This window comes from Myodes glareolus, chromosome 4 (assembly GCF_982192425.1).
Source record: "Myodes glareolus chromosome 4, mMyoGla1.1, whole genome shotgun sequence".
NCBI lineage: Eukaryota > Metazoa > Chordata > Mammalia > Rodentia > Cricetidae > Myodes > Myodes glareolus.
The window spans coordinates 45,727,779-45,746,056 of NC_142029.1; the positions used below are offsets into that span (position 1 = coordinate 45,727,779).

The following is an 18,278-nucleotide window of genomic DNA, read 5'->3' on the forward strand; positions in this document are numbered from 1 at the left end:
GATATCATAGAATAGATAATTTATGATGTTCCTTCTAACTATTCTATAAAAATCAAGATAGTCTATTATATAAAAATGGTACCAGGGTAGTGGCTTAATGTCTATAATCTTAGGAAGATAGAGGTGGGAGGATCAGGATTCCAAGGCCAGTATCTGCAACATACATGAGTTTGAGGCCAGCCTGAGCTACACAAGATCATTTCTGGACAGGGTGAGGGAGTGGGAGAATATGTATTATAAAATATCTCTTATCAGAACATAAAACACTTCAAAAGTCCATGACTTATTTGCATATGTGTGTGCACAAACAATTCTTCCTTGTTTCTCTAGGACGTGACTCACAAAATTGTGGATGCTATTGGTGCAATTGCTGGTTCCTCTCTAGAGCAGACAACATGGCTCCGACGAAACCTAGAAGTCAAGGCTTCTCCTAAAATAATGGTGGATGGAACCAATTTGGAGTCTGATGTTGAAGGTACTGTGCTCCTTTCTCTTGGCATTTATTTATTAAGCAGTGTTTTATTTAGCCGGTAAGCATCCTTTTTTGCATTATTAAATAGTTTTTATCAGTGAGAAAATACTAATCATTATCTTTACCCGTCTCTTCTCTTATTTAGATATGCTATCACCTGCAATGGAAACCGCAAACATAACTCCCTCTGTATATAGTGTCCATGCACTGACATTGCTTTCCGAGGTAAACATTATCAAGTGTTTTTACATGCACACTAAAGCAAACAGTTAAATAGTACGTATCATTGAGAAATTCTGATCTACAGACTGAGTTCCAGGACAGCCATGGCAACACAGAGAAATCCTGTTTCTAAAAAACAAAAAGAAGGAAGGAAGAAATTCTCATAGAGAAGGTTTTAATTTCAGAAATCATTTTGTGCATCTAGAAATCACTGGTATATATAATTACCAAGTATAGGACAATGTGGGGCAATGCATGTGTATTTGTGTGTGTGTGCACATACATGCACATACACCTGTGCATGTGGAAGCCAGAGGTTGATTGTCAGCTGTCTCTTCTATCATTCTCCAGCTTTTATGTTTCAAACAGCCTCTTCACTGACATATGAGAATGGCTGGCCAGAAAGCTTTGAGGATTCATCTGTCTCTGCCTGTTAGTATTGGGGTTACAGATACACTCTACCATTCCCACCTTGTGTGAGGGAGCTGACAATCCAAACTCAGGTCCTCACTTGGGCAACAGGCACTTGACCCATTGAGTCTTCTCTCCAGCTCCAGATAAACAGGGTTTGACCTTGACTATATAGTGATCTTAAGATACTGCTCTCTTGCCCCGGATATTTTTAATTTTTTGAGAATCCCAAACCAATTTCCATGGCTAATTAGTTTATGTTCTGGCCTCCCATTTTTTTTTTTTAAAGATTTTCTGCTCTGTTAAATGCCCGTCACATCACAGCCCTACATCCTTGCAGGCATTTGGTGTTTAATTTCTTGACAGTAGTCATTTGGACTGGAGTAAAGTGGAATCTTGGGGTACTTTTTATTTATATTTTCTTTTTTTTAATTTTGGATTTTGTTTGTGTTTTTTTCAAACAGGGTCTAATTCACACGTAGATCAAGCTGGCCTTGAATTCAGAGATCTGTCTGTCTCTGCCTCTGGAGCACTGGGATTAAAGGCATACACCACCATGCTCAGTCTGATTTGCATTTTTCTAATGGATCGATGTGCTGGACACTTTCCATGTATCTATAGGCCATTTTATGTGTTCATTTGCCGATGAATAGTTCTTAGAGACCTTTCTGTATGCTGACTGACCTTTTGCTCTGGCAATTGTTTCTTTGCCTGTGCAGAAGCTTTTTAATTTGCTACAAAATCGTATTTGCTGATTCTTGCAGTTATTTGCTAAGCTATTGAAGTCCTATTCAGAAGGCAGTTACTGTGTCTAGTTCTTAATGTGTATTCTCTGTTTTCTTCTAGCAGTTTTAGCATTTCAGCTTTTAACACTAAGATCTTCCCATTTTTAATTGATCTGGTTTCACTCTTCTGTGACACCTATGTTTGGGTATGGGATTTTTCCCAGTTCTACTTGTTAAAAAGAAAGTCTTTTTTTTTTTTTTCACCTTTGGGTACGTTTTTCAAGAACCAAAATATTGTCGATGTCTGGGCTTGTTTATTAGTTTTCTATTCTGTTGTCCTATGTGTATGTCCTTGTGCCACTATCACGCATTTTTATTAGTATGACTCTGTAATACTAATAATTGTTTGAAGTCAAGTATTGTGATACCTGCAGCTTTCCTTTTTTTGCTCAGTATTCTGGATCTTCTATGTTTTACTTTGAAACTTATGACTTTTTGTTTTTTTCTGTAAAGAATGACATTGATATTTTGATAGAGACTGCATTGAATCTGTAGAGCTTTGAGTGTTTGTGACCATTTTTACAATATTAACTCTGCTAGCCCATGAACACAGGCCGTCTTTCCATTTTAATGTCTCATTTAATTCCTTTCTTCGAAGCCTCATAGGTTTTGTTGTAGAGGTCCTTGATACCTTTGGTTAGGTTTATGTCTGTTTGTGGTATCTGTGTTTTTAAAGCAGTTTTTAGATTTTTTTCATTGTGTGTGCTCAATTGTACATGGTACTGTGTTAATAAGGACATTTTTAGATGAGTGTATGTTGTGCTTTGAGACTGTCCCTCTCCACTATCCCCTGTTCCCCTCCCATAGCACCTTTCTTTTTTGAGGAAGTTTTGCATCTAGTTTCTTGTCATACATTCATGATTTTATGTATTTAATAAAGCCAAAGACTACAAATATAATTTGTCTAATAGTGGCTTAAATGCTTAATATGATTATCTCTAGTTGCAACTGTTGTCCTGAAAATACATAACTTCATTACTTTTTAATGGCTGTAAAACAGTCTGGTATACATAGATGCCACATTTTCATTTTTTGTTCCTTCGTATTAGATACCTAGTTCCATGACTTTGCTACTGTCAGTTGTGCAGGTATCTCTGTTAGCTGGAAGCTCTTCAGGTAAATTCCATATGTTTGATTCCCCTATACCACATCTAGGTATATGTAACAGAATAAAAGTCACTGCAGAGACACCCTCATGACAATTACACACATTCACCATGGCCAAACTATAGAATTAGCCTAAGTGCCCATCAGTAGATAAATGAATAAATAAAAAGTTGTTCATATACACAGTGGAGTCTTTCTCAGACATAATGAAAATAATGTCATTTGTTTAAAAAAATGGATGGCACTAGATATTATTGTATTGAGACTACTAAGCCATTGTCACAAAGACAGATGCCACATACTTTATCTCATGGGAGTTTAGGGCTAAAAAAAAGTAACAATAAATTTAAAAAATGTGGAAGAGGAAAACGGGAAGCAAGATAAAGGTAACAGGGTAAATATGATCAAAGTACATCGTATGCATATGTGCAAGTGCCGTAATGAAACCCATTATTTCTTACATGTAATATATACTAAATTAAAAAGAGAAAAGGGAATTAAATAGAGGTAGAGGTTCAAAAGTTGTCAGAACCAGAATGAACTGTGAACTGAAGTTTGGCAGGGTGAATACACCTTGAGGATTCTACATGGCTGGTAGAATGATTAGAACATCCTCGCTGTGAAGCATAGAAATGTTGCAGCTCCAGGACCACATTGTTCTGGGCTGTTGTCAGACCCTGTATTAGCCACTCATCGCTTATCTCTGTGTCTAACCTAACATCCTTGTAACTTTCACATAAAACTTTTTGGAATGTATTACAGTGTAGCATCCACCAACCCCAAAGCTAAGATGTCTTCAGATAACATCTCAGAATTCTAAAGTTTCCCACACTTTGCTGTGTAACCTGCCTACTTCCCCCCCCCCAGCAAAGTGTGTGATAATTCCCTTTGATTTATGGCTTTTTGTAATATAAAAGTTCATGAGAATACCCACAATAGAACATGCAATTAAGGACACCCCTTCCCCCCTTAGCATCCATGTTTCTGGCCCTTGGTATCTCCCCACCCACACTTTTAAAGTGTATATTATAAGAAATGTAAGTGTTTTGTGTCTGATTGCGGTGTGGAAGGGTAGAGGTGGTTAAGTATAAAGCATGTATAGCAAACAAACCCGTTATAGGACCATACAGGTCACTTTTTGCCCATTACAGTGAATGCTGAGTCTTAACAGAGGTTAGAAAAAAATGACTATAAGACTGTTGGTTGACTGAACTAGGATTTACGAAGCCCAGCCTGATAGCTTTGGAATTTTCTTAAGCTTCTTTTTAAGTCTGGGGAAGAGAAGGCTGAGGTTCCCACTCACTATCACATAGAAGGTCCTGGACTATTTTTATACCTCTCTCCCTCAGTGTAGATTTTCCTCCTTTTAAGTAGCATTGGTTTTCTTCCAAGTTGGAAATCAGTACCCACCTCTGACCCCAGTTTCAGCATGTAGATAAATTTGTTTCCTCTCTGTTTTGTAGGTATTGGCTCATCTTCTAGATATGGTCTTCTACAGTGATGAAAAAGAGCGTGTTATCCCTTTACTTGTAAACATTATGCATTATGTTGTACCCTACCTCCGAAATCACAGGTATCGTATGATTCCAGTAGATTTCAGCTAATTCACACTCTGCTACAAAGTCTGTCCCATTACTGTTATTTGTGGCCTCAACTACAAAATGATGTTATTCTTACCCTGACTCATTTATAATAGCTAAATTTTAAATTTGCATCTCATTTCTCTTATGGTCCCTTCTGTTTCTTGTTTCCATTTTGGTATCTGAGATAAATGAGAACACACATAATTCAAGATGATGACCGAAGTGAAAGCATAATGTGGCTTAATGTGTTTCTTCTTCTGTACAGTGCACATAATGCTCCTAGTTATCGAGCCTGTGTCCAGCTGCTCAGCAGTCTCAGTGGGTATCAGTACACACGGAGAGCCTGGAAAAAAGAAGCCTTTGACCTTTTCATGGACCCCAGTTTCTTTCAAATGGACGCGTCCTGTGTTAATCAGTAAGTGGTCCTCTTCTCACTTTCACTCATCATAGTCGCTTGACAGCAGTCACTGACTAACAAAAGTAGGCTTTAACAAGAGTAGACTCTTAATAACTTATGATAAACCCTGTGTCTTTCAGTTGGAGAGCAATTATGGACAACCTGATGACACATGATAAGACAACATTCAGAGATTTGATGAGTGAGTTGTGACCGCCCAGGCAATATTTTTCTTGTACATGACTTGTTATTAGCGTGCACTATTCTCTTTTGAAAACTATAGTATTAGCTCTTTGTCAAGTTAAACGTAGTATCCTCTGGGACTATAATAGACTGAGAAAGACAAACATCCCATGTTTCCCCTTATATGGAGAATGTAGATTTTAAAAAAAACAAGTTACAGAAGACAGGGAACAGTGTGGGAATGAACAGTTATACCTCCAGCCCCTGAGAGACAAACAGATGAGGCTCACAAATTCCAGACCAGCCTAGCATATATGTATATAGCAAGACTCTGGTAACAGACAACAAACAAAACCAAAGATACAAAAGTAGAATGAGGGCTGTGTAGGAAAATGAAGAGAACTGGTGAATGGTGGGGATTAGAGTAATGCAGTATGAGCAAGAGTAAAATATGTGATGTAATTGTATGGAAGTACCTAGTGAGAGCTCTCATTTTATACAGTGAATGTGTGCTGACAATAACATTACCAGGGATAACTTAGTGGCAAGTAAAATTATCCATTATTTTTCCATCACACAGCTTAGTTGCTGGTGTATAATAGGCACTTGATAACTACTGACTAGATAAGAAGACTGAAAGTGAGTGAGACAGAAGGTAGCCAATGGGATCTAACCTCTGTGATGGTCTACTCTAAATCTCTGCAACTGTGGATCTCCAGGACAGAGGATGGGGGGGTGGGGAGGGGGAAGTGTTACTAAAAACTATAATCGCTGGAATTCTGAGTCTGTAAGGCTTTGTACAGTTGTGTATCCCAACTAGTTTATCTAGAAAAAGTGTACCATAATTAGGAAGTGAGGTTGAAAAGTAAATAAATGGAGCAATGTGTGACAAATTTTAAATGACAGCCAAGAGTTATGTATTTTACTTTATCTTGATTCACATAATATTTGATGTGAAACTCAGGGAGTCAACCCTTCCTAGAAATGGAATTCCCAGCAAAAGGAACAGAAATTGCAAACATTTTGGGGTGGGAACAAACTTGGTTAGTTTATGTCATAACCAGCAAGACAATATGGCTATAGTGGAGGAAGTCAGGAGCAATAGAACAGGGACTCAGAAAAGCTTGGTTTCTCCAGAACTTATTTTTTAAAATAATACAAAAGATTTAACAAAATATTTATGCAGATAGGATTTATAAAATGGTATTATTAGACATTTCCTTCTAAAACCCACAGTTCTAAGTGTTCTTTTCTGTCTGTATCCAAATTCTGCCATTTGACCTTCAGGCATGTGTGTGCTCAAACTGTCTGCCAGGTTTTCTGCACCAGATAAAGGTCCAGGTCCTCTGCTATATTCCTCTCAGTGTGTATGTCATGAGGTATTCACTCATTTTAAATAAGGAATGGTCATTTTCAGATGATAATGGCCTTCTGCTTCCATTTCTTTTTATAGCTCGAGTAGCTGTGGCCCAAAGCAGTTCTCTCAATCTTTTTGCAAATCGAGATGTGGAGCTAGAACAGAGAGCCATGCTTCTTAAAAGATTGGCCTTTGCTATTTTTAGCAGTGAAATTGACCAGTACCAGAAGTACCTTCCAGACATACAAGGTAAGTAATTAAAGCATTTTATCTTCTCTGTCTGAATTACAGGAACTCGGGAGTACATTTATTTGGGTAGGAGGACTTTGTTTTGCTGTTCTGTTGTTTCTACTTCAACCACACTTGTGGGCTGAGATAAACCACAGGTGTGGGTTGATGGACATTATTACATAACAAATCTTTTTAGCTTCATTATCTAAAAGAAATCAACACTGAATTTGAAAGACACTAAACATTATCTGTGATTTATTGTTTGGTTCAAATATCAGAGGAATTCATATACAAAGTCAGATAGTCACTATTTCACTCTAGGAAAGTTTATTCCTGTATTTTAGTTGTGGACAACAGGCTAGGAAATATATCCTTAACACGAGGACAAAATAAAGGAGAGCCAGGAATTTGTGGCCTGCAGTAATATTTGCATGTCTTATCTGGAACTGTGTTGGTGCTATAGTAGACAGGGTTCTCTAGAAGAAGAATGCATTAGATTGGCTTACACAGTAGGGGCTAAGTAGTCCAACAATGGTCATCTGCACACTGGAGAAGCAGAGAACACAGAGAAGCTCTTTGTAAGAAGATGGATGCCACAATTACAATATAATTGTAGGTCTCCAAGTTCCCTGGAGAGTGCCTTGGTATTGAGTCTACATTGAAAGGCCAAAGAAGTCAGAATCTAATGTTAGAAAATTAAAACAATAGTAATAGAATGTGCTTGATGACAGAAAAAGGAAAACAGATACAACACACACTGATTTTTCATTGGTGAAAAAAATAGAGGACAGATCTTTCCCTCCTAGCCACTGACCCACTTGTCATTCTTTTCTATAGTCCACTCTTCTTTCTGGATCGACAATAGCTATACTTTGGTTTTCAAATGAGTGAGTTTATTAGGTGTCTAGCAAGGGAAAGTAAAAGAACAAATGGCAAGCTGTAGATAAACACAGCAGACAACCGCAGCAATATAGTGTAAAACTGGACCCTTGGCAACATCTAGTAGAGCCACTGGATAGCTCACCTGGGTGAACAAGCAACAGGAATATCATCAAATCAGGCAATAAATAGCAGCATCCATTAGAAATGACTGGGGAAGCCATGTTGCAGTTCCCACGCAAAAAAATCTTGGGCCAAGAACTAACTTCATGGCTGAGCTTCCAGTTTCTCATTCCCAACACAGGCATTATACACAAGGGGATAAACAAAGTAACTCCTATTAGAAATAGTCTACCTTCTAGCTGTGCCCAAGGACACATTGCTATTTAACACTCCTTGCTGTCTGCTGTTCTCTTTTCTCTGTATTGTATAGTTGGCTACTCAGTCCGCCCCAGGACAGAGAATTTTGAAGGAAACTTGAAATATACATGCTGGAGTTTGGGTAAAGGGCCTCCCTTGACCTCAAAGTCCACTTTCAACAAATGCAAACAGAACGTGACCATATAATTTTTGTTACACTTGCACAGACACACAGCTCTAGGCATCCTTTACTCCATTCAAGTTGACAGTCAAAATTAACCATCATCAGTCCCTCTCCTGTCAGTAACCAGCCATATCTCCTGACGTGCTTAAATTTCAAAATAATATGAATTACGAAGACATTTTCCTAATATAACTCTTCCACAAACAACTGAAAACACCCAGATTCTTTCCATAGTATAGGTGGGAATATCTCTTGAGGGATGTTTGATCTTTTGACATCGCAGAACTTAAAATGATAATAGAATTTTCACAGCTCTTAAGTACTGACTCAATCATTGTTATATTACAATGTGAAAGACTGGGTAAAAATCTTGCTCTGTGTGTGTATGTGCACATGAATAAGCATTTCTAACAAAATAAGAAAAAAACACCCATAACAATTACCAAATTACCATCTTTCTAAAACTAGGTTCATGGCCGTAACTCGAGCTTACAACTACCTTCTTCTTATTCTGGATTTCTTCACCCCCTACAAGCTCATTAGGCCTTGGTTCTCTACCCACAGCTTTAGTCTTACCTATTTATCATTCTGCCTAGATTGGGTTGTTGTAGTTTCCCATTGACTTTAATACTAGGGCCTGGTAAGATTATGAGACACAATGCTGGATTGCTTTCTCTCCAGAAATGTTCTTCCTTACTTCGATTTTAGAGAAGTCCAATTTCTCTTTAATAGTCTAGATCAGCCATTCCTGCTACAAATGTAATTCTTAGCCTGTTGACTCAGCACCATGAGAAAGGAACCATGGGCAAGTGTTCCATTCTTAGTGTTCCCTTCTTTCTTAGTGTCCCATTCAATGTTATGGTTGTACCTTCACTTAGAAACACTTCCCCTTAGGAAACAATACTTCTGGGCCAACAGCATAAGACCAGGAGTGGGAGGAGGAAGCAAAATTTTTGCTAGTGAGCATGACTCTGAGTAGTAGTATTTCCATTTCTACCCTTGACTCCTAGACTCATGAATCCTGGCTATGGAGAAAACAGTACCATGTATGATTCAGAGCAAATAGAGGAGAAACCTGCCTCGTTCTCCAGCCTGTCTCCTAGTTAGCACTGTATCTATATTTCAAATGATCATTCTACCATTCTCCCAGTTCATTAATGTGAGCCCCATTGCCTCAGTTCTTTGACTGTGGCATGAGCTCATTGGTCAGAAGCAATTCTGTGTAGAAAATCCAAACAGTAGATAAGGCATTCTGTAAGTTCATGGACAAGTTTTGGCAGAAACATTTTGCAAAGGAAATAAAAACCCTAATACAACTACTAATAAGTGTCTGTTTTAATAAAAAATATTTACCTTCCCAAGTTTTACCCATAACCAAATTATTGGCTGCCCAATTCAGGAAGTGCTATGCAGCCTCTAACCTCAAGAGTTCACGTAAAAGCAATTCTGTCCCTTAGCCTTGTATACCTAATTTCAAATAGAAAAGAGTTAAACTCTTCTGTGAATCCTTGGGTTGGTTGGTATGGTGCTGGATTTGGTTTGAGATCAAACCTCATTAAATAGTTCAGGATGGCTTCTGTATACACCTCCAAAGTGCTGGGATTTCATGTCTATATTAATCTTTACTCAAAATATAGTTCATGGACCAGTACCACTTTCTTATTCTGTCCATAGATAATTTGAAACTTTTACTTGCTATGGGATAGAATCCACATCTAATAAGAAAATACTTGATTTTTTTTATTTTATTTTTTAATTGTTTTTATTGAGCTATGTTTTTCTCTGCTCCCCTCCCTTCTTCCTTCTACCCTATCCCATGATCCCCACACCCCCAATGTACTCAGACGTTGTCTTTTTCTACTTTCCATGCAGATTAGATACATACTTGATTTTTATGTACATTTCATGTCACTTTTTAGCCGCTAATGAAAGTAGCACCCTGCAAAAGATTGTTTCTGTCTAGAATAGACATTAAGTTTTATAATAATTGGAGTTACTTGGGCATTGAAAATATGCTGCCTTTGTTTCAGAGAGATTGGTTGAGAGTCTCCGTTTGCCCCAGGTGCCAACTCTTCACTCTCAAGTGTTCCTGTTCTTCAGAGTATTACTTTTAAGAATGTCTCCACAACACCTTACCTCTCTCTGGCCTACCATGATCACGGAACTTGTGAGTTAATTTTGATTTATAAATTTACTAATATAAACTGTAAGACAGAGTGGTTAATTTCTCCATGCTTTTTAGGTGAAAACTAATCTTAAGGCCTAAACTCAATTTTATCAATTCTTATAAAGTTGAAAATAGTAAAAGTAGCTTTTGCTATTAAGTAGAGGTTTTACTGTTAAAGAGCTTAAGCCTCAAATTGTGCAGTACAGATAGCCAGCTGCCTTTGAGCTTCGACTTATGTGGTTTAATGTTAAGTCTCCTTGACACATTGTTGGCTTTGTCGTAGCCAACAGGTCCAGTGTCCCCCCTGCAATGGTACTTCTAGTGAGATACAGCTGAACTGGATGGTTAGGGACTGATGCAAGGCATGTACTCACCCTTCCAGCACAGCAATCATCCCAGTTAAACTCACTTCAAAGATTGTGGTAAAGACTTCCTAAAGTAAACCCTCCCAAGCCCCACGTCCACCAGAGACAATGCTGAAAAACTCCATTTCCACTTGAAAGTGAACGTTTCCTTTGTGGTCTGCAGGTGCAGGTATTCCTACTGATGGAGCAGGAGCTCACTGCTGATGAAGATATTTCACGGTAACGTGTGCTTCTGTGTCCATATGTTTCTCAGGGGAGTTCAGTTACCCCACCTCTAAACATTGCCATTAGTTGGGGCTGGAGAGATGGCTCACTGGTGAAGAGCACTGACAACTCTTTTAGAGGACCTGGATTCAATTCACTTCACCCACGTGGGGCTCACAACTGTCTGTACCTCCAGTTCCTGAGGCTCTGATGCAATCAAAAGTCCCATACACATAAAATTAAAAATCTATGAAAAATACTCCTACTATTTATTAAATATAATTGTATTTAATTAGGGGACACGATAAGACTAAATTATCAGCATCCATGGCCTTCAGCCTCTACACATAGATTCTGCCGAATACAATTTACTATTGTTTCAACTACATGCATCATACTAGTTTTGGTAGTTCAGATCTAGTCCCTGAAACTTGGAATAGATAATAAAATCAGTATGGCAGGTAACCTGTGACCAAGGTAATCCATACATCTAGATCTTCCAAAATGTTCCCATCAATTATATAATAGTTTTATTCTTTCTAGAAGTAGCTTACTAATATGTATAAACACATTTTTAATTCTGTAAGAATTATTGTTCAATTTTATAAATTACAGTTTTCCTTTAAGAATCATGTCTCCATCTTGTTAGCTAGCTGAGGGTGTAATGCTTACCATGTAAGTACACATGTAAGAAGTTGAGGTGTGGGAGCTGGAGAGATGACTGAGCAGTTAAGAACTCTTGCTGCTCCCATAGAAGACCAGGTTCAGTTGCCAGCACCCACATGGCAGCTCACAACCATCTGTAACTCCAGTTCCAGGGGATCCAGTAACCTCTTTTGACTCCTACAAATACCAGACATGCATATGGTGTATATACATACTTACAGGCAGAAAGTAAGAACACAAAAAGGTGGGAGTGGAACATGTACTTGGAATCCACTCTGGGAAAATGGACAACACTAATCACTGGGACTTACTGTCCAGCCAAGCTAACCTACTTAGTAAGCTACAGGCAAATGAGAAACCCTGTCTCATATAACATGATATACAGTGCTAGCAAAATGACACCCAAAGTTGACCTCTGGCCTTCCGTGCATATATATGTATATATGGACATGAACGTGCAGGCACACACAAAAGACCTTGTGTCCTAAATATTCTTAACTCTTTGGTGCTACATTTTTATTAAACAATAGCTATGTTTATTATTACAGAAAGCCTCCCCCACTTCTTATAGAAAGCAGTTAAGCAGTAAGATTTGTTGATTATCCATTTCACTTTTCTTTTTCTTGACTGTAATGGAAGTTATATATGTTTACATTCATAAAATTTAAAGAACAAAAGTAAAATTTTCAAATTACAATTTAGTCATGATCACTGTAATCACCGTTTATCAGTGTTGCTGTGGGAGACAAGCCTGGTGCTTTAGGAGCCCTGTGAGCCAAAAGCTCTGCTGCTGACAGCACTGTCTACTTGCAGGACATCAGGGCCGTCTGCGGCTGGTCTGGAGACAACCTATACTGGAGGTAATGGCTTCTCCACCTCCTATAACAGCCAGAGGTGGTTAAACCTCTATCTCTCTGCTTGCAAGTTTTTGGATTTGGCTCTGGCATTGCCCTCTGAAAATCTTCCTCAGTTTCAGATGTAAGTAAAAGCAAGAATATTAAGTGGATATTTCTGGAGATAACATTTGCTTTGGTCACTGATGTCCAACACTAAAGTTCTTTGTGTAGATTGAAGTAGTCATAATTTTCTCTAAAACCTTACTGCATTGGAAGGAGTATTGTATTGGAAGTAACTATACTACCCTATAGCATAGTTACTAGCAGTAAATGGTTGCTGTGGATATATTCCCAGACTACTCACTTAAAAACTAGAGTGCCCTGGATGTGAAGCGGTGGAGTACAGAACCTGAAATTACAAGTTTAGTAGAAGGGACAGAGCTTAGCACTTGCAGAATATTATGATGATGGCATATGCAGAAGTTGCTGTGTGCCATACAGCAGACTGCTGCCAGCTTTGAGGTTCAAGCAGGCCCAGAAAGGAGTTTTAAATGGAGGCAGTTTAGGGTTAGAAAGGCTCACTATGACAACAGAACCAGAGCTGGCCTGTCTGAGGTGTTGAGAAAAGAGGATAGAAAGAAACTCAACTATGTAAAGCATTGTAAGTAAGAGCATCAATGTGACCTAAGATAATGTGAAGCCACTGAAGCATTTCATGGATTAAGTGGTATTATTAGGCTCGCATTTTACAAAGTTTATTTTGGCTTTGTAGTGTGGACAAGTCTCAAGAAAGAAAGCATAATCTTAAAAAAAGGTCAAAAATTTTTATAGGCTCCAAGATAGGTCAAATAGCAATTGTGTCTGCTTTTCTTTTTAGTGCTGTTGCCTTAGTGCTGGGAATGGAGTTCAGGCTCCTTATGCCAGGCAAGCACTCTACCCCTAAGCTGTTGAATCTACGTGACTTTGGTAGTTACTATTTTTTTTTTAAGGAGGAGATTAAGTACACGAATCCGTGCTTTTCTATGCACAAACACTATAGAAGGACATAGTACAAGAGTCTAGCAATATTGATGGTTCCTATAATGGAAAGATCTCCTTTTGATATACTTTACATGTTGCAATAATCACGTTGGACTTTGTTCAAGTACAAACAACTATACAAAAGCAGGTTCCTTTGAGCTTTCTGCCTACCAGTTAGTAGGAGGCTGGAGTAGGAAGAATGCAACCTTGAGGCAGTTACTGAAGCAAACAATCTGAAAAATACTATTAGGTATGGAAAAAACATTTTTCAGTACTGATTTTGCTCATGCATGAACAGTTGCAAGTACTTTAGAAGTTGTCTGAGTACTTAACACTCTGAAATGGTGATTTTTTTTTCCTTTAGTTTTCTTGAGACAGAGACAGTTTCTCTGTATAAGCCAGGAACTCACTCTGTAAACCAGGCTGGCCTCTAAATCAGAGACCCACCTGCCTCTGCCTAGTGCTGGAATTTAGAGGGTGAGCCACCACCACCCAGCTTGAAATGGTGAACTCTAACCATTACTGGTAACACAAACTCGAGACGAATGACAATGCTCCCAGCTTGATTTAGCTGTCACTTGAGTTCTCATATGTTAGGGCCATGTACTTTGTACTGAATTATGTGGCTTATCTCCAATGGCACAGAGTTTGTCATACTAACATCTACGTCCTTTCACTGGTAGGTACCGATGGGCCTTTATACCCGAAGCCTCAGATGATTCAGGCTTGGAGGTCAGACGGCAGGGCATACATCAGCGAGAATTTAAGCCATACGTGGTTCGACTAGCAAAACTTCTTCGAAAAAGGGCAAAGGTACTAAAGTTTCAGAGGTTCTTAGTGTGTTATTGTGTTTGTGTATCAGTATGTATTCTTTGCTGTATTAAATGCTACACTCATGAGTCATATAAGAGAAGAAATCTTTCATAACATTTGAAAACATTGGAACCAGGCCTTGAAAGTGTTCCTGAACATTCCTTATGACAGACCTGAGAGTTGGGTATGTCCAGAGTAGTTAAGTTGACGCCATGATGAAGATGAGATATGTTCTGATAGAACAGTATTAAAGGGGTTTGTAGGACAAATTTGTCAGGTTCATTTCACAAAGAACAGTCAGAAGATGAAAGGATCACACATTTTAAGTTTTAATAAACTTGACAGAAATATCTCAAAACTGAATTAGCTAGATAGACTGCAGTCAGAATAAAGGGTCATAAGCATAGAACCATTCTTTCCCATGGGTCATAAAGTACACATCCTAAACTATGGCTAAGTGGGTATTTTTCACTTTCCTAAATTATAACCTAGAGATAAACCCAATGACCTAACGTAGCAGCACTCTTAGCTGAATCCTGAATCAAAAGATTTTTCCAAAAGTTATTAACCTTTAGTAATAGTTCCTCTTTCTATAGCTCTTGTTATGCCATATCCACCCCACTAACGCTCCCTGCAGTTGTGAAAACACTGCTGAGAAGTCTACTAAAATGTGACTGTGAGAAAGGTAGTAAGGGGACTCAAAAATACAAATGTCTAAGAAACATGTTTTTAAAACCTTTTATTTTATGTGGTGGAAATCAAGGAGAAAATGAGAATTACCAGAAGCCTGTCCTGTAAATAAGGTGTAGGAAGATAAATGCTGTGGTTTTAGAGCATGCCCCATGTCCTTTCTGACTAAGCACCAGACTGACCTGCCAGTCTGCCAGAAGCAGAAAGGTAACGAGATGATTTGTTCATCACTGGACCTTTGCGCATTACATGTCATCTCCTTAGTTCAGAATCTTCCCAGTTCATATTATGGACTGGTCGAGAAGAGTCTGGTCGAGAGGACTCTGCAACCCAGTCTGCATGTGCTCACATATTCTGTCTTTCAGCAGTGAAGCTGTATTTGAGTCTCTACAGAGCACAAGGGAAGAAACTGATTAGAAGCTTTACGTACAGGAAATGAGGAACTTGCTTCCTTAGGAGCCTAATAAAAGGACAAAGTTGTGAACAAAGCCTAATCCGGGGTTTAAGGACAGAACTTTAACTTTTCTATCACAGAACATGGGCGGGAAACCATGAATGCAGATTCAGTGAACACTCATGGGACTCCAGGCCCATGCCATTTGCCATCCACATATCAGTAATAATGGAAATCCTCCTTTGCCCAGAAACTGACCCACAGATAAGACAGCTGTTTACACTGGAAAAAATGTCATCTCATCCAGATCCTTTAAACAAGGCCTTCATGGCCAGATAGACTTCTCACTGGAACAAAGGCTATGAGCTCTCTTTCCTTCCACAGGGCGAGGAGGACTTTAAGATTTTGGAGGGAATGGAGATGGCCAAGCATCAGGTGAGGGTGGCTATTGATGCTTGTGATATGGCAGCGAAAGCTACAAGAGAGGTAAACAGGAAGGAAGCTGCACTCCTTGTGGAGATTTGCGAGGTCAAAGGAGAAAAAAGTTTTCTGGAGATGTTTGGTTATTTAGTATTGAGGACAGGAACCTGAGACCAAATAAATAACTTGGTTAAGTGTTTGGGGCCCGCAAGGGATGCCTCTTTTAAGAAAAAACTCTATAGAAATATTTTTAAAAATTATATGATTATCATATATTTCACAATGAACTATACAAGATGTAAGCAGCATTTACTTCCCTACAGAATAAATTTATCTGTATCCACACTTTGCTTGACATTTAATTGCAGTTTGATTTTTTTTAGAGGACTAGAGGGCTATATGGTAAGCCAGGACTGTCTGATGGCACTTAGTGATATGAAAGTCCCTGTTTATCCTTTAAAATAGATTGGAAGCTAAATCATTGCTAATAAATAAACTAGATGACAACTGAATCCCATTTTTAAATCTTTTCTTGCTTATACATGGCATTTCCTACTGTAACATACCTGTTTTCCTTCAGATTTAAAGCAAACAGTGCTGATGATGGAGCTCAGTGTTCAACTCCTAACACAATAACTAACTAACTTGGGATCACATTAGGAAACTGACAACAAAATATCAGATAAAATCAATTTCTTAGTAACATCCAGATTTAGAAGGGAGAGTACCATTTGTGAATGACATGCTTAATTGTCCTTCCTGTTTTCCTATTTCCATTGTTTTCTCCTTGCACTGTAATATATGTGATTTTGCAAGTGACAGCACCTCCAGTCCCCCAGCCCTTTCTGTGGCAGACTACTCATAGCTGCTGGGGTCACTTAGCTGAGTTCGTGAAGTAGCCAAGAAACAGATATTTATTGCATTTTTTGAGACAAAATCTTGTATCTTGAACTCAGTCCTCCCAAGCTGCTATGATTATTATTATGTGTTGCTGCATCCAACATAAGTAGCTCTATGTCTTAATATATAAAAATTACTGGTGTTGGTATTTAGTGACCAGTTTTTACATACATTCTCATTTGACTTCCTGACTGCAAAAGAAAAATTTGCCACGTCATGAGCAAGAACTCTGTGTGTCTTGCACAAGTATAGCACAGTAAGTAAAAGGCAGAACTGGACTAGCCTGTGTTGTTTCGCTCAAGGTCCAGCTTCCTTCCTGTGTCTAACCCAATCCCTCGTTTCACTGTGTATTACCTGTAATTACCTTAAGGCAAATTTAGGCCATAAATTGATTTGATTTATCAGCAATAAAGTGTTTGAAAAGCTCTGAATCTGGAAATCCCCAGCTTTTCTATGACTCTTTTTTTAAAAAAATATTTATTTATTATGTATACAATATTCTGCCTGTGTGTATGTCTGCAGCCCAGAAGAGGGAACCAGACCTCATTACAGATGGTTGTGAGCCACCATGTAGTTGCTGGGAATTGAACTCAGGACCTTTGGAAGAGCAGGCAATGCTCTTAACCACTGAGCCATCTCTCCAACCCCTTCTATGACTCTTTGTCACGGGTCATTTAAACTAAAGTCACCGCCGCAGTCTAGTTGAAAACTACTACGAAAGGGAGCTAAGTGATACCAAACTAGCTAATGGCAACATCGGCAGCAGTGATTTTAATCAAGTCCAGAACAAACATTTCTCACATAACCAGTCTTCACTGTTAATGACAACTCTTTTTGTTTCTACAGAAGAACCCAGAGGAAGACAGCTCAGGGAGGACACTGGGCTGGGAGCCGGGGCACTTGTTACTCACCCTCTGCACCATGCGCAGCATGGAGCAGCTTCTGCCCTTCTTCAACGTCCTCAGCCAAGTTTTCAACAGCAAAGTCACAAGCCGGTGCGGAGGACACTCAGGGAGTCCTGTCCTCTACTCAAACTCCTTCCCCAACAAGGACATGAAACTGGAGAACCACAAAGCATTTTCCAGCAAAGCCAGGCAAAAAATTGAAGAGATGATAGAAAAGGATTTTCTGGAAGGAGTCATAAAATCTTGACCACCACCGTGGTTCCCCAGAGATGCAATGGAAATGTAATTATTTAAAACACACTGCTCTGAGTTGTATAGTTTTTCTTTTATATATATATATATGTATGTAATAAGACCCTCTTCAGGTTGTATTTAATTTAAATATTTGTAAATAAGAGCTTATGTCTAAATGTGGCCTGAATCAAGTTTAACTATAGTTGGCTCATACTGATTATGGTGCCTACGAGAGGTCTATATATGCATATATCGTCCATTGTTCACTGTCTTGGGTTGTCTTGAACCTGCAAAATATACACTAATGTTGTTGGTTTTTTTTAATACTGGTTTCAAGCCTCATTTAATTTAAATTGTTTTATTTTTCTTTCTTCTGCGGTTACCAACATCCTAGTATCAGAATGATCACTTTGCTGTCAGAGACTTCACGTGGAGGGACAGCACATCCCTGCTCTGAGCACTTAAGAGTAGCTGAAGTCTGGACCACACATCC

The 18,278-nt window shown here is 38.7% G+C and overlaps 1 protein-coding gene across 9 annotated transcripts in view; it reads left to right on the plus strand.

Moving 5' to 3' along the window:
- Nucleotides 1-18,109, plus strand: part of Dop1a (DOP1 leucine zipper like protein A) — a 104,528-nt gene extending 86,419 nt beyond the window's left edge. For 7 of the 9 annotated variants that reach the window (XM_085689474.2, XM_085689475.2, XM_085689469.2 and 4 more), the window contains 12 exons: nt 331-475; nt 618-697; nt 4,461-4,570; nt 4,846-4,995; nt 5,118-5,179; nt 6,614-6,766; nt 10,202-10,338; nt 10,867-10,922; nt 12,387-12,551; nt 14,113-14,242; nt 15,711-15,761; nt 17,493-18,109. In XM_085689474.2, coding sequence (XP_085545600.2) covers nt 331-475; nt 618-697; nt 4,461-4,570; nt 4,846-4,995; nt 5,118-5,179; nt 6,614-6,766; nt 10,202-10,338; nt 10,867-10,922; nt 12,387-12,551; nt 14,113-14,242; nt 15,711-15,761; nt 17,493-17,798 — 1,545 coding nt within the window. In that variant the 3' untranslated portion in view covers nt 17,799-18,109. The remainder of the gene's footprint in view (nt 1-330; nt 476-617; nt 698-4,460; nt 4,571-4,845; nt 4,996-5,117; nt 5,180-6,613; nt 6,767-10,201; nt 10,339-10,866; nt 10,923-12,386; nt 12,552-14,112; nt 14,243-15,710; nt 15,762-17,492) is intronic. The other 2 variants (XM_048435776.3, XM_085689477.2) reach the window with 2 other exon arrangements.
- The last annotated feature ends 169 nt before the right edge of the window (nt 18,110-18,278 follow it).